The 14,617-nt window shown below is 37.8% G+C and overlaps 2 protein-coding genes and 1 pseudogene across 2 annotated transcripts; all 3 read left to right on the top strand.

The window, feature by feature from the left end:
• Positions 1-1,359: 1,359 nt before the first annotated feature.
• Positions 1,360-3,027, top strand: LOC116306094 (ras-related protein ORAB-1 pseudogene; annotated as a pseudogene).
• Positions 3,028-4,210: 1,183 nt separating this feature from the next.
• On the top strand, positions 4,211-9,138 carry LOC116306096 (uncharacterized). Its single transcript, XM_031716131.2, has 5 exons — positions 4,211-4,476; positions 6,508-6,599; positions 7,430-7,589; positions 7,871-8,036; positions 8,169-9,138. The coding sequence occupies exons 1-5, from the start codon at positions 4,300-4,302 to the stop codon at positions 8,609-8,611; spliced, it is 1,038 nt and encodes a 345-aa protein (XP_031571991.2). The 5' UTR covers positions 4,211-4,299; the 3' UTR covers positions 8,612-9,138.
• A 124-nt stretch (positions 9,139-9,262) lies between these two features.
• On the top strand, positions 9,263-13,071 carry LOC116306097 (uncharacterized). Its single transcript, XM_031716132.2, has 11 exons — positions 9,263-9,636; positions 9,945-9,996; positions 10,270-10,328; positions 10,425-10,504; positions 10,922-10,995; positions 11,071-11,141; positions 11,409-11,515; positions 11,694-11,758; positions 12,028-12,119; positions 12,539-12,597; positions 12,818-13,071. The coding sequence occupies exons 1-11, from the start codon at positions 9,576-9,578 to the stop codon at positions 12,932-12,934; spliced, it is 837 nt and encodes a 278-aa protein (XP_031571992.2). The 5' UTR covers positions 9,263-9,575; the 3' UTR covers positions 12,935-13,071.
• Positions 13,072-14,617: the final 1,546 nt, after the last annotated feature.

The raw sequence follows: 14,617 nt of genomic DNA, 5'->3' as shown, positions 1-14,617 counted from the left end.
AACACTAAAATGGCTTATTACCACAAGCTTTTTATCCATTTTCATCCAATATTCATAGTCACGCCATGAAACTTCAACATTGAAATGGCTTCCTATTAATTTTTAAGTTCAAACCATCCAATCATTTGTAACGTATGGTATTAATGGTAATCGAAGATTCTTGGAAAGGCGGAACCTGTAAGCTTGTTTTTTTGTTGTTGTTGTTGTTTTTTTTGTTTTTGTTATTCTTTTATTTCATTTTAGACTGAAGAGAAGGAAAAATTCATAACGTGTTTGTAAGTTATAATTGTCTTGCCCTAGCCTGCAAAGGAGGAAAATTGATCTTTATCTCGAAGAGGCACTTGGACAGAAACAAGTGGGGGTCAGTGTTGGGCACTTATTTGTGCGCGAGGACTGGGAAATGCTGGCCCCTTTGGGTAGTCATGCAGTAGTCGCAGTACCAAATAAACAAAAATTCTTGTTAAACTGTTCCCAGGCACCATTTCAATTCAGAAAAATGCACCAGATCTTTCCGATAGAGAATGCTTTTCAATTAACAGTAGTAGTAATGTAATAATAATAATAATAATAATAATAATAATACTTTATGCTAATTATGAGCAAAAAAAATAGTATTCACTCTTACTAAAAAGATATCGCTAAAATGATAATAATATGCATTTTTTTAAATCGTATCTGGATACGATGGGGCTTGAATCCACCGACAAAAAAAAATTTTAATCGATTCAACTTTGCCATACCCCCGAGACATCCGCAGAGCTGAGGCGGCGTATGGACTTCGGACCTGACGGCGATTAAATCCTTCTGCCCTTGGGTGTACGAATTACGCAAGAAAATGTTCTAGCCGAAGCATCAGGGGAGAGACCAGCCGGCCCCCAGACCATATCGGCTAATCCCTTGCATCTCTGCCACGCACGGAATCGGTTGAAAAAATAATGTTAAAAAGTCTAGTCTATCCGGTGCATTGTTTTCACGGCTATTGTTATGCTGATTTACCTGGAACCGTGGCCCAGTGGAAAAATACTTTGGCTTCATTAACACTGGGTCAAGTCCGGTTGGGTGAAGTTAGTACCAGGATGGGTGACCGTTTTTCGCATTTTTCTACATTTTTGGAAAATTTGAATATCGTTTTCCCTGTAACTTTTTTGTGTCCTTTGTTTTCGTAGAAACGAGTTTAGAGCACATTTGGAGCCCACGTTCCTCTTGGTTAGCACCGAGAAACGAGACCTACAGGGTCTAACAAACTACAGGAGCTTCAACAAAGCTGCATGACGTCCTAGAGGTTTTATCCAAAGTTACTCCAAGATCGACAAAAAGAGAATCACGTCATAACTTTGATACTACACTGATGATACACTGATTGTACAGGACATCTGATGACACTAAGTACATACAGTGTATACAGTACGATACAGTTCAAGAACGGTATAGTTAAGACCTACCGACGAGTGCGGTTCTGTCCAAGAGGAACGTGGACTCAGGAATGAGATTGATTAATTCCTCTTTATTTTTGCGTTGGACTCCCTGTGGTAGAAGCTATCGACTGTCCTTAATTATCTAGCCAGGGCTGGTATTAGCATTTTCGGTTCATATTTTCGGTTTCTTAGGACTGATTATATTCCATTGTTGAATTTTCTTTAGTCATCGAAGACTGATATGTAATTCTAAAATCAAGCATGTTGATCGTGTTCTGTCATCCATGTCACACTGGTACCAGAAAACAGACACAAAGGAACGCCACGAAAGGTCATTTTTTTACCTCGACAAAGAATCGAAACCTTTGAGTAATTATTCCATTCGAATAAGCAAAGCTAAGCCGATCAAAAAAGACGAGTATCAACCTATAAACTGACAAAACACACGAGGAAAAACAAATTTTGGAATTACATGAAGGTGTATCTTTTGCTTTTATTTGCGAAGGAGTGGACTAAAGATTTACGGATCAAGCGAGGTTTCTATTCAGTTCAGTAAGAAGGAAGTATTCATATTCAAAGAGAAACTGTTTTGACATGCAAGGCTTTTCGGACATGAATCAGGAATACGATTATTTATTCAAGCTTCTTCTGATAGGCGATTCTGGTGTAGGAAAATCAAGCCTTCTTCTTCGCTTCGCTGACGACTCGTTCAATGAATGTTACATCAGTACGATAGGAGTAGACTTCAAAATACGAACTGTACGAGTCGGTGGAAAAACTGTCAAACTACAGATATGGGATACAGCTGGCCAAGAACGTTTTAAAACCCTAACAACGGCGTATTATCGAAGCGCCCATGGAGTCATTTTAGTGTATGATGTCAACGATAAAGACTCTTTTCTACATCTCGATGGCTGGATGGGTGAAGTAGGGAAAAACTCATGCGAGGCGGTCAATATAATGTTAGTTGGAAACAAGTGCGACGTTGTCGGAAGGAGACAGGTTGATTACAAAACAGCCAAGTCATTCGCTGAGGATGTAAATATGTCTTTTATAGAGACTAGTGCAAAGGATAGTACGAATGTTGATAAGGTTTTCCTGACGATGGCTGGGGAGTTAAAAGAAAAGCTGGGTACGCCGATTACTTCTCCAGCCGGCGACGACTCGAAAGCTGACGCGCTGTTATTATCTGTTAAACCGGTTAAAGGTGGAAACTCGGAAAAAAATTGTTGCTAACCCCTAGAAACTCGGATATAACTAAAACACATATAACCTTTAAATATCGAAGCATGTGAACAGCAGAAAATTTATTTTCCAAATTGAATTTCACTGGAAAAACAATGAATACTGCAGTAGACATTCTGCTTCCGTGTTTTAATTATCAAAATTAAGCGATTTTAAATATGGCTCGCCATTTTCAATCTATACCAAGGATTTAGTGTTATTTAAAAAGTCATGTTCTATTGTATAAGAACTTTGGTTTAATAGCATTGGAAACGTGTTCGAGTAGTTAAAATTATTAAAAAAATAATCGTGCTCTTTAATTTTACATGGGCTATTAATCCCACTTGTGGCCCTAATCTCGCGATCAAAATAAAGTTTTGATTTTTGATTCAATGTTCATTTTTAAGGTGGGAGGAAAATCGTAGCATTGAAAATCATCGAAGCTGAGGAAAAAACCAACAAGCAAATCTGCTTATACATATATATATATGCACTTGATTGCAGAAAGGTTGTAGTATACATTTATACAGATACCTAATGAGATGCAGAACGTAAAACATGCTTAAATACGATTGCTTACATTTAGCCAATACATTTTGTGGAAAATACTTTTCTAACTTGACTTTGTGCAATACTTGTCTCTGATACAATAGAAGATAAATAAGACCAAATAAGTTACTTTTTAAGTTTTGCATCTCATTTGATATCTTGCATCTCATTAGATATATGTATAAATGTATACTACAACCTTTTTGCAATCAAGTGTATAAACATATAATACCTTTATTTCTTAAAAGCGCATTTCTAAAACTCAATGCTTTTTACAATAAAAAGTGAAAATTATAAAAGCAGAAAAAGAAAATAAAACTAATGAAATATATGTAATCCAATATAAATACAAAACTACAAAAGTAAATTGAAACTAGCGCACATGAATTTAGATAAGAAGCAAAATGCCATCTAGAATAAAACTATATTATTGATAAACAAGTTCAAATCAAATATGTCTTGAGCTTTGTTTTGAATATGTTGATGTTATATATATATAGGAGAAGAGAGGAATCAGAGGAAATGCCAGATATCATCACCTTCGTTTTTTGGTCGTTAGTTATGAGGCTGATGCGGAGGCATTCAGCCTCGACCCTTGATAGTAGTCTCCAGATCCTGTGACACAATGTTACACAGGGAACCCGGCTAGAGTATTTTTTTGCTTCTTTTAGAAAAGTAACTTTGCTCTTTGTGGGTTTCCTGAGTTGTGATCGGTTTCTTATTACATTAAGCTGTAATCCGATCTGCGCTGTGATCAGATCGGCGCTGTAAACTGATAGCCGATTAAATTCAAAACAATAACCGTTGGTAACGCACTCTCTAGTAAATACTAGAAAGTGCGTTACACACCACAGGCAACCCATAAGAAACAAAACACCAACGGTTATTGTTTTGAATTTAATCGGCTATCAGTTTACAGCGCCGATCTGAGGGGAGAAAGCGTTGCGTGACGACACTGAAAGCGGCTGTGGGGGAGACTAGGTTCCCTGTGAATGTTATAGAAACTAAAGAGTCACGTACGAGTCACGTGCTATTGTCCCGGGTGTCGTATTCACTGTTTTCCTGCCAGGGCTTGTATGTTGCAGTACTTTCAGTCTTTTAAATAAGTAAAATGGCATTCTTTTCACTCAAATTTCGTGTTAATAGCACAATAAGGTGTATGTGTTCAGTCGTACCCGTTCGTGTTCGATCGATTTCCAACAATCCTGTCCAAACACAACAACGATTACAGTCGACCAACGCACCAGCATCAAATCGATTTGCTTTAACCATTGCACAGAAAGCACAGGTAAGGCCAGGAATAGAGGGAATTTGGATCATAATTTTCGATATGTGTGTGTTTAAATTGGGGGGAACACGGGAAGGCTAAAATGATCGTCTGCATGACTTTCGTAGTAGTCTAGGGCCAGCCATGTGGAACATATTTGACTTGTTTTATGAAAAAATAACATCACAACTCTCGATGTACGCGGACGACCATCAACTTTATACCTCACGCCTTAAAGTGGAAGAAGTAATTAATACATTGGAACAAGACGGAACGACCACAGCAAAGTGGTATAGAGGGAACTATCTTGAAGGTAATTTAAGTAAATATAAAGTGATTGTGATGACGAGAAAGAAACAAGAACAGGACATAAGAGATACATTTATAGATAACATAAGCACAGTTCAAGAAGACAAATTAAAGTTGTTAGGAGTCATCTTGGACAAGGATTTAATTTTCACTGACCATATATCAGCTATTTGCACCACAACAAGCAAGAAGGTAGGAATCCTAACGAGACCACGCAAGTTAATACCCATCCATGCAAAACTACAGATTTAGAAGTCTGCAATCTTACCACACTTCAACTACTGCAGCTTGGTCAGGCACTTTTGCAAAGCCAGTGACAGAAGCAAATTAGAACGCATCAATCATAGAGGATTAAGGGCTGTTTACTGCGACTACGAATCATCCTTTGAAGAACTACTGAAGAGAGCAAAGCTCACCACGCTGTACAATAAAAGGCTACAGAACATTGCAGTATTCATGTACAAGATCAAAAACAGACTGCTACCTCAAACTATGATTGATCTATTTGATTCTCCCTCTCATAAGTATAACCTAAGGAACACAGATTTTTCTATTACTAGTTATATTACAGTTAAGTATGGGTGGAATAGTCTTAGGTATTTTGGACCATACTTGTGGTCTAAGCTCAATACATCACTAAGGTCATCATCATCTCTTCAGGCTTTCAAAAAAGGTATTAGGAAGCTGGATCTGACCTAGTCTCCCTCGCATCCGTTTTTAGTGTTGCGTGACGACCGACACTAAAAACGGATGCGAGGGAGACTAGATCTGACCGAGCTGTCAAATAAATTTTAGTATATTATATTTATATTTGTATAGTCATATTTCATGCCGATAATAACGTTACATTATATTCAGATAGTCATAAATTATAATTATATTTATCAAACTCATGAATAATTCACGTTGTATTTCTTTATTTCTTTATTTATTTTTTGTCTCCCCGATTAGTAGGGCACTTGTGCCCGGCTAGAAGAAATAGAGACATTAATAAAGTTATTATTATTATCATTATTATTATTATTATTATCATTATTATTATTATTATTATTATTATTATTATTATACACATTAAAAGACGAAGAGGGAGAGCTGAGGTTTACTTTAAATACACGAACCCAAAGGCAGCCCAAAACAAGGTTCCTGTCATAGCTTTAAATAAGGGAATATATGGGAGTTAGGATAAAGATATGAAAATCAAACGTTTCACTGAATAATTTGCTGCAGTCGCTTTCTGTACCTTTTGCAGTCTTCTGGCGAAGTTTCAGCGCGATTTGAGGCCGTTTGATGTTATATTTTTTTATAAAATAGATTAAATAGTACGCACGCTGTGATTGGTTGATAGCCATGTTTGCATGAGAATATGTAAACAGTTGTAACGTCACAACTTTCGTGTTTTCCCGGTACAAGTTCAAAAATTTACAGTCTTTTTCGAGGAAAAAAATGCCCCAAAATGTATTCCCTTAGTATTTATTTTATAAAAGCAATAGAAAACTTTTCTTTGTGTTTACATAGCCTGATAGCAACACTCGAGGGGTTGGGAGAATTCTCGACAGTTATGCAAACCCTCGACTACGTCTCGGGTTTGCATAACTGTCGAGAATTCTCCCAATCTCCCCTCGTGTTGCTATCAGGCTATGTAAACACGGAAAAAGTTTTCTATTGCTTAATTAATGTTCCTGTGGCCAGCTAAAGCCTTTTTTTATATCATAATACAATTGTAATGGTAATATTTATTTGCAGTTCGAAAACGAAGGATACGTCGTTGTGAATGATGTATTCGACAAGGAACACATTCAAAGGATGAAGGATGTCCTTGATGAATGCGAGGAAAAGTAAGCAACGGTTTACAACATTTGTTTTTATGATTGTGCTGGGTATTGTCATTGTTGGTGGTGGTGGTGGCGAAGCGCGAAGCAGGGGGGAATGATGATATATCGTGATAGTATTCTTAGTTCTTTTGGGGGGGGGGGTAAACGGTGAATGTGAAGGTATTGTTTCTTGTTCAGTGTTCTTTAGTGGTAGTGTTGGTGATTGTGGTGGAGACAGTGGTATTAGTGTTGAAGTGGAGTACTCTTAGGATGGTGATCATTGATATATGATATATGTAGAAAATAGTGCGGAGACAAGTAAAAATTCAGAGCCTGCTCCAGACAAAAGGGAATTGGTCCCACGACCGACTTTCGTATTCTAGTCGGACTCTCTAACGACAAAGGTACAGGAAACTCGAATGATGAGCAAGGTCATTGTGATAAGACAAACAAACTGTATCTGAGTGTATCGCACAGTCCAGGGCACTAAATGTCTGCCGATTTTCGACGATGGTGGTCAGTTGATGGTGGTCATTATGTTCGGGATATAATGATTGTGGTGACTGTTATGTTAAGTTAGGAAAGGAACGGGGTTTCTTTACAGGGGGATTCACAGTTAACTTAAAAGCGGTTGTAACCCTCCCCCTTTAACTCGGTAAGAAATGCATGACCCTCCTATTAAATCAAAAAGGAAACAGCTTTTGCCAAAATAAAAATAAAAAAGGTTTGACCCTACACAAAATTTCAAATGACTCTCCCCTATGAATCCCCAGCCCCCTCCCCCCACCAAATGAAAAACGCACCTTTCTTTAATTGAGATCCAAACATTGAAACTATCCTCTGCTTTATTCCAGGGCTAGATCCATGACCAAATCAACCAACCATTTCACGTTGGATCCACATCACACCCCTGAAAACCCGATGCTACAGCGTGTACACATTCCCTCGTTACTTTTCCCTGTCTTTGAAGACACAATTCGTCATGAACGCTTATTGGATATCGTCGAACAGCTGGTAGGCAAAACATTTAAGGTAACCGCCGGGGAAGGGAGGGGAGGGGATACTTAGAAAGAGGATGATGGCACATCTTGACCTTGCATTTGTTGCATTTTTTTTCCCTATTGTGGAAGCGCGGGAAGTGAAGGCGAATTTGAAGCGACACTCGGCTAAAATCTCGTCTTTACTTAGTCTAAAGACTGTTCTAGATGGAAAAGTAGAAATTCCTCGCAGTCTACATGTGCAAGACCTTATTGCAAAGCTTATAATACGTTCTTGGTACTTGACCTACTTTACAGATTGGTCCAAATATTCGGTACATAAAGCAAGACAAAGTCAACCTTAAGTTACCAAAAGGTACAGGGTTCCCAATCAAGTGGCATCAAGACTGGGCTTTTAATCCTCACACCAATCAAAAGATCCTCATGGCTTGTGTGTCTATCGACGACACAACCAAAGAAAACGGTTTGTATTCAGATGTAAAGACGTTTACTTTATTAACCACAGGGAACCCGGCTGCGGAGAATGAGCACTGAGTACTTTTCAGGCAAAAAATAATTTTCTTAGTTTTTCTTTTCCCTTCTCCTTCTTTCTCAGGATGTCTTCAAGTCGTTCCAAAATCACATAGAGGTCCTTTGCTATCACACTTCAAAGATGGCGAATTTGCATCAGCTATAAACGACTCAAGATTTGATCCAAGCTCTGCAGTTCATCTTGAGGTTCCCTCTGGAGGAGTGAGCCTGCACCACGTTCAAGCCATCCATGGGTCAGCGGCAAACTTATCTGAAAAGAAAAGGCGGCTCTATGTTTATCAGTATTGCTCAACCGATGCATGGCCTTTATTGGGTGTGAGCTCCTTGGAGTGGGGAAACACGGGACCACTAGATTGGAACAGGTTTACTTCTACTTTGGTTCGTGGAGAAGTCACATTTTACCCAAAAATGGAGTCCATTCCGATCTGTCTTCCTATTCCATTTGATAAGGGATATGTTTTCGAGCATGCCGACAACATCAAATCTTCTCATGAAAATCCAAAGTAATTTGGGTTTTCATAGACATTTTCTGATAGTGAACACTGGTGAATTCTGGTCTAGCTTGGGTATAACTACATCGTTTGTTCATCATACCTTGATATATGGTGCTTGTTTGTACCCAAGCTAGACAACGATGCATAGTCTTATTTATCAACTTTTAATTATTCTAATTAATCAAAAAAACAAATTATTTTCTACAATATATATATATATACATATATATGTGTGTGTGTGTGTGAAGCGCACGCATTGAATAATGACCAATCAACCTGCCGGGTCTCCAGAGTTATATTTCTCAATCCTGTGCCTTCAAAACATCAAACACCCTCTGGATCCCAGGGGACAGGGGAATCGTGGCCAATAATCCCAAGAGCAAAGAGTTCAAAGTGGACGGCACCGTGTTTTAATACGGTTTTAGAGCAGGGGAACTAAAAGGGGAAAAACTGTTTTGACGATATTTCGTGTAAAACTCCTATTATAATTACACTAATCCTCAAACAAAATTATTAGATTAATTTTTTTTTAAACTACCATTCTTTGTCTGAAATTTGTAATTTCACCTTGGGTCGAGTCAAAACCGGGTTTATAATTTATTATCCAATCGTTATCTGATTATTGAACAATCCATTATCGATCTGGCATAGGCCAAGGAGGTATCATTCTCAAAATGCTTTGATGACCCCCGGCCCCTTCCCCCCTAGATTAATGCACTTTTAAATCAGAAATGTAAACTTAGCCTAAATTCGTTCTGCGCTCAGGCTAATGTAAACTAGGCTTCGTTGCTTGATTATTGGCTTAAGTTTGTGGCTTAATTAACCCATATTGTTTTCACTGTAACATCTTGACTCAGTCAGTGCTGTCATTGAAGGAATTTAGCAGGCCCCCTCCTCCCGCCCTGACTTCAGAGAAAACGGAGCGCCAAATAATCCCGATGGTCAGCGGTAAGACTCATTCCACGTGAAGGATCAACATGGCGGATTCTGTTTTTCTCAAAGCACCAGACGGCGACTCTGCAGAAATATTCCTACACGGTACGTTATGCTTAAACCAAATCATAGCAGCTCAGTCCACTTCTTAAAACTTAAAAAAAACTAAATAATGTAAAGTAAAGAACTTGTTTGGTTTGTAAGCTCGACTCGTTAGCTAAAAGTTTGGTTCAGTCAAAGAGTTTATAAGTTACTTCTTTAATAGGAAGACGAACATGCTCATTCGAGCCTCTCTATTAAAAACCTGTTGGAAAATTTCATAGCTGAAGCATGCAGGCGAGGGGGAAGGGGAACGGGTGGTATTGACTAGAATATACTTTGTTGTATCGTTTATCTCCCTTTTCTGCTTTTAGGTGCATCAATTACGTCATGGAAATGCAAGGATAATGAAATGCTATTTCTGAGGTATATTCGAAAAAATTCCATTCTTACACCCCTCCCCCTCCCCCTGCCTTCTCCCCCTCCCCTCCCCCCTCCTTACCCCAAAAAAGGAAATGCCAAGGCACTTCTAGACATGGGTGGGGGGTTGGATAGTAACTAAGATGTGCTCCCAGAATCTGCCCTTGACATATACAGTAATAGCATATTTTTATGCACCTACTTTGTGTCTCATATTATTGCACACTGCATCCTCATAATTCCCACAGACTTACAGTAATCATTCTTTCATTTTTTTAGCAAGAAGGCTGTGTTTGATGGCAAGAAAGCAATCAGGGGTGGGGTTCCTGTGGTGTTTCGTAAGTATTAAACTGAGCAGTAGACCTCTTTTCTTCCCAACAAAAACCCATTGGGAAAATGACTGTAAGACTGTTAAATCCTTTTGTTTTTTATAGCAAATTTTGGTCCATGGGACCTTGGTCCTCAGCATGGATTTGCTAGAATTTGCAAATGGAATCTTGATGGAGAAGCAAAGGTAAGAAAATATTGCTTGATGCTCAGTATTGTAAGGAAGTCATTTCAGACAAACCATTCTTCATCTTTATATAATAAATATTAAATAATTATTATTATCGTTATTATTTTATTTGAAACAAGAGCACAATGTGCAAAAATGTGACCACATTTAATTTACTTTCATATTTATATGCATGGGCTTTCATACATTAAACCAATATATTTTGATACAAGTCTGGCCGCCTTTACCAAATAAGGCATATAAGAGCTTGTTTGTGGTCATGCTTTTGCACGTTGCACTGTAATGAAGTATATAGCAAGAATCATTTCAAGTTTATGCAAAATTAGCTGTTGAAATTAAAAAACTTTTTAAACATTTAAAAACTATTCTTGCATATATTTAAAATATTTCAGCATTTTCTGTTTTTATTTTCAGATCAAAAATGATTGTGCTATTGCTAGATTTGTGTTGGAAGATTCTGATTTCACTAGACAAATGTGGAACTATAGGTAAAGTTCTTATTAAGGCTGTACATTGCTGAAGCTCACTGAATATTTGATGATTTCTGATTTATTTTACTCTAGGTTTAAACTAGTTTACACTGTTACAGTTGGACAAAACAAGCTGGCTATTAACTTTGATGTCGAAAATAAAGGTAATATACATTGAAAATGTACAGGTCATAAAAGGTTTCTATTTACTACACTTTGAAGGGAAATTCACAAAATTCCATGTAGGCCCATCACTAGGACCTCGAAAGGGGAAATTCCTTTTTCTACCAATCTTAGCTATTGGACCTTATTGCATTTTTTCTGTATAGGAGAGGGGGGTTCATTTGAACCATTTAACCACCCCTAGCAATGGGCCTGAATCCTATGCGCATCACAATAAATTTGTGAATAATAATTTCCTTGCATTTTAGATGACAAGCCCTTTGACTTCACAACCCTGTTTCATACCTACTTTAAAGTACCTGATGTTACTATGGTAACAGTATCTGGTTTTAATGGATTGGCTTATGTTGACAAGGTATCTGAATATCGTCTACTTAGACTTTTCACCATACTCTTCTAATTAAAAATAAATTTTGGCACCTTGAATAAAATGGGCACAAAGAGGGGTGGGGTGGGGGTAGCTTTAACAATAGGGATGAGACTTGAACTTTGACTAAATATTAGCAAAAATTATCGTCTTTCCCATCTATTAGATAAGAGAATGCAAGAAATTTACAGAAACAAGCGAACCCATTACTGTTGACTGTCTAACTGACAGGTGAGATAAGAAAACTTACACACCATAACTAGATTATTTTTCAGGGTTCCATGTATGGTAGATGGTTGGTTAGTCGATCCTGATTCAAATAGTGATGCTACCACTGAGTTGTCAGTGGATTGCATACTAAACTGTCCATGCAAACATCATAACCATCTTTGAAATGTCCTTGATAAATTAGAGAATGGCTGTGTTCACCATGTTTCAATTCCAGTTATCATCCTTAAGTTATCAATGTATGTATGAATCGAATGTATATTTGTTTTTAGAGTTTATGAAAACACACCAGACAAGCACATCATAACCAAAGCTGGAGGTGGAAATGATCTCATGGTAGAGAAAATAAACCTGCCTGATACTGGTTAGTTTGTGATATGATGGTGATGCTGATGATGATGGTGATGATGATGATGATGATGATGATGATGCTGATAGTGATGCTGATAGTGATGGTGATGATGATGATGATGCTGATAGTGATGCTGATGATGATGGTGATGGTGTTTGATGATTGATGGTGATATGATGTTGATGATGATAAGGATTATGATATGATGATGGTAATGATGATGATATAATGATGGTTATGATGATGGTAATAAGGAAGATGATAAAAATGAGAATCATGATGATGGTGAGAAAAATAAAAAGAGTGAATGAAAAAAAGAAAGAAAAGTTATGATCAGGGCTGCTCAGAAAAAGACATCTTGACAAAAAGCTCAATTGTTTTTAAAAGTCTTGTTCTAGTCTTTATTATTTAATTTGTCTATTTTTCATCAGTTGTGTGGAATCCTTGGCAGGAGAAGGCCAAAACTATGTCAGACTTTGATGATAATGAAGTAAGTGTTCTGAGCATTCTTCTGCATATTCTTAATGCAAATCAATAAGAGTAAATCAAAAAGTTTTCATCTTTGTCTTTGTTTTTATGTTTATTTTGTTTTATCTTTGCTTCTTTTATATTTGTTTCTGGATTTTTTATGTTTGTCTTTGGTTTGGTTTGATTTTTGTTTTCGTTATTTTGATGTTGATTTTTCTATTTTTGTTTTGATTTTTTAACAGTATCCCAACATGATTTGTGTCGAGGCTGGTCATGTGACCAAACCAATCACCCTACAGCCTAGAAGCAAATTCGAATGTGGACAAATATGCACTGTTATTTTCGCAAATAAGGCTTAATTTATCTTCCAACGGCTGAAATGACAAATACAGGGGTATGGGAATAGATTGTTGGAAAGTCACCCTCTTTTCTCACTAACTTATTAATTTATGTCTCAAAAATAAAATAAAATCAGTACCGTGCGTGCTCTGGACTAGATACACACTTGATTTTAAGCTTCGTGCGTTTATGATTGCGGTTACGACTACGACGCTAGTGTGAATCAGGCTTTTGCTTTACTGTGACATGCCTTATTATTTCATTTCCCATTACACTCATTTTCTTTAAAGCGCGAACCACTGGTCAATATTTCGGCGGGAAAAAAGTTTGGTTTTAGTCCCATGCAATCAGACTGTTGAATTCTTGCCATAAATAATTACTTAAAATATTTCATATTTGCTTAGTTTTTCCAGAAAAATTCGCCCATTCGCGTGATACGCTGTCACGTGTCTGTACTGTCGTTCTTTTTTTAAATTGTTGATTCTTCTTAGCTACTTGTAAAGAACTGAATGAAACGATGTGTAACGAGTGTGTTACGAAATGCTGTTTTATTACGATCTCTCGAAACAGGTTGTAGAAAGTGTGTTTGCTCTCCAGCACGTGATTACTAGGCTGCAAAGGGCCTATTTCACCTCCTATTATTTTGTATCATCAAAGAACAAAAAATCGCTGCAATACAACAACCCTCTTAAATCATAATTGATGAATGGGCGTGGCATTTGTTCATAATGTGAAGCAGCGATGTGATTGGTCGTGTTCTTCAGCAATCTTTTGGCGGTGCAAACGAGTCGAATGCCTTGCGAAAATGCTATTTTTCAAGTATGGTAATATGCAGCGGTTTTCAAGATGTGTCGCCATGGCGCAAACCTCAAGGTTCTCTCATTCCTTTAAGCTCCCAGTTGTGTTCTTAGGGGCCCATTAACAAAGGTCTTTCGCAATTCCACGCCCATTAAAGCCGTTATTGGATCACTATAAGAGCGGCTTTTTGGCTCGCATTTTAGAGTGAGAGGGGTAGGAGACGCTCCAAATAAATATTTCTTTCGAATTCCAAACCCTTAAAGGATTAGTGTTGTCCACCCTTCTCCCCTCCCCTCTCCTCCCCTCTCCCACCCCTGGGTTTTTTGGTCCTTTTTGGGAAGGGCGGAATCCGTCAGAAACTCTGTTAATTAAATATCATATGGTATCTATTTATTTATTTATTTACCTTGACTACACGAAAGCTACTTAAAACTGCTGTGATTCTGAAAAACCTTTATGGTAGATTGGAACCGACTCAGTCCTATATAAACCTTGTGAACACACCATCACTACACAGCCGACTCAGACGGCGTTTTAGTGGTTGATACAGATCCACCGCCATGAATACGAGGAATAGGACTCGAAAAAGTGAACTCTCGATGCTGGAACTTACTGCTTTCTTTAACGAAAGGTCGCGAGAAATTTTTCGTGGAGGTTTTAGTAATGACCCGGTGCAGTTTGAGAGATCTGATGTCAATCTCAACAGAAGAATGACCCGCTCACTCGAAAATTTGTTAAATGATGATCTGGATAGCAATCGAACTGCCAATAGGCGTAGCAGTTGTCAAGGTCCTGACCGAAGCGCTGAATATTATTCGCATGAAGCAAAGCCGAACAATGCGAATGAACTAAAATCAAAAAGGAGGAAAAATGGAACAAAAGCTGGTGAGAATTCTGTTTCGAAA

This window comes from Actinia tenebrosa, unplaced genomic scaffold, assembly GCF_029948245.1.
Source record: "Actinia tenebrosa isolate PJP-AT-01 unplaced genomic scaffold, QUT_ActTen_1.0 PGA_scaffold0__85_contigs__length_37466705, whole genome shotgun sequence".
NCBI classification, from domain to species: domain Eukaryota; kingdom Metazoa; phylum Cnidaria; class Anthozoa; order Actiniaria; family Actiniidae; genus Actinia; species Actinia tenebrosa.
This window is presented reverse-complemented; position numbering and strand designations above follow the sequence as displayed.

What these genes read in the sequence shown, in the direction of transcription:
- LOC116306096 (XM_031716131.2), top strand. Translation starts at nt 4,300, where the DNA reads ATGGCATTCTTTTCACTCAAATTTCGTGTTAATAGCACAATAAGGTGT. An exon ending in CCATTGCACAGAAAGCACAG is followed by an intron (nt 4,477 to 6,507) that starts GTAAGGCCAGGA and finishes ATTTATTTGCAG; the next exon opens with TTCGAAAACGAAGGATACGT. An exon ending in CTTGATGAATGCGAGGAAAA is followed by an intron (nt 6,600 to 7,429) that starts GTAAGCAACGGT and finishes GCTTTATTCCAG; the next exon opens with GGCTAGATCCATGACCAAAT.
- LOC116306097 (XM_031716132.2), top strand. Translation starts at nt 9,576, where the DNA reads ATGGCGGATTCTGTTTTTCTCAAAGCACCAGACGGCGACTCTGCAGAA. An exon ending in AATGAAATGCTATTTCTGAG is followed by an intron (nt 9,997 to 10,269) that starts GTATATTCGAAA and finishes TCATTTTTTTAG; the next exon opens with CAAGAAGGCTGTGTTTGATG. An exon ending in CAGACTTTGATGATAATGAA is followed by an intron (nt 12,598 to 12,817) that starts GTAAGTGTTCTG and finishes ATTTTTTAACAG; the next exon opens with TATCCCAACATGATTTGTGT.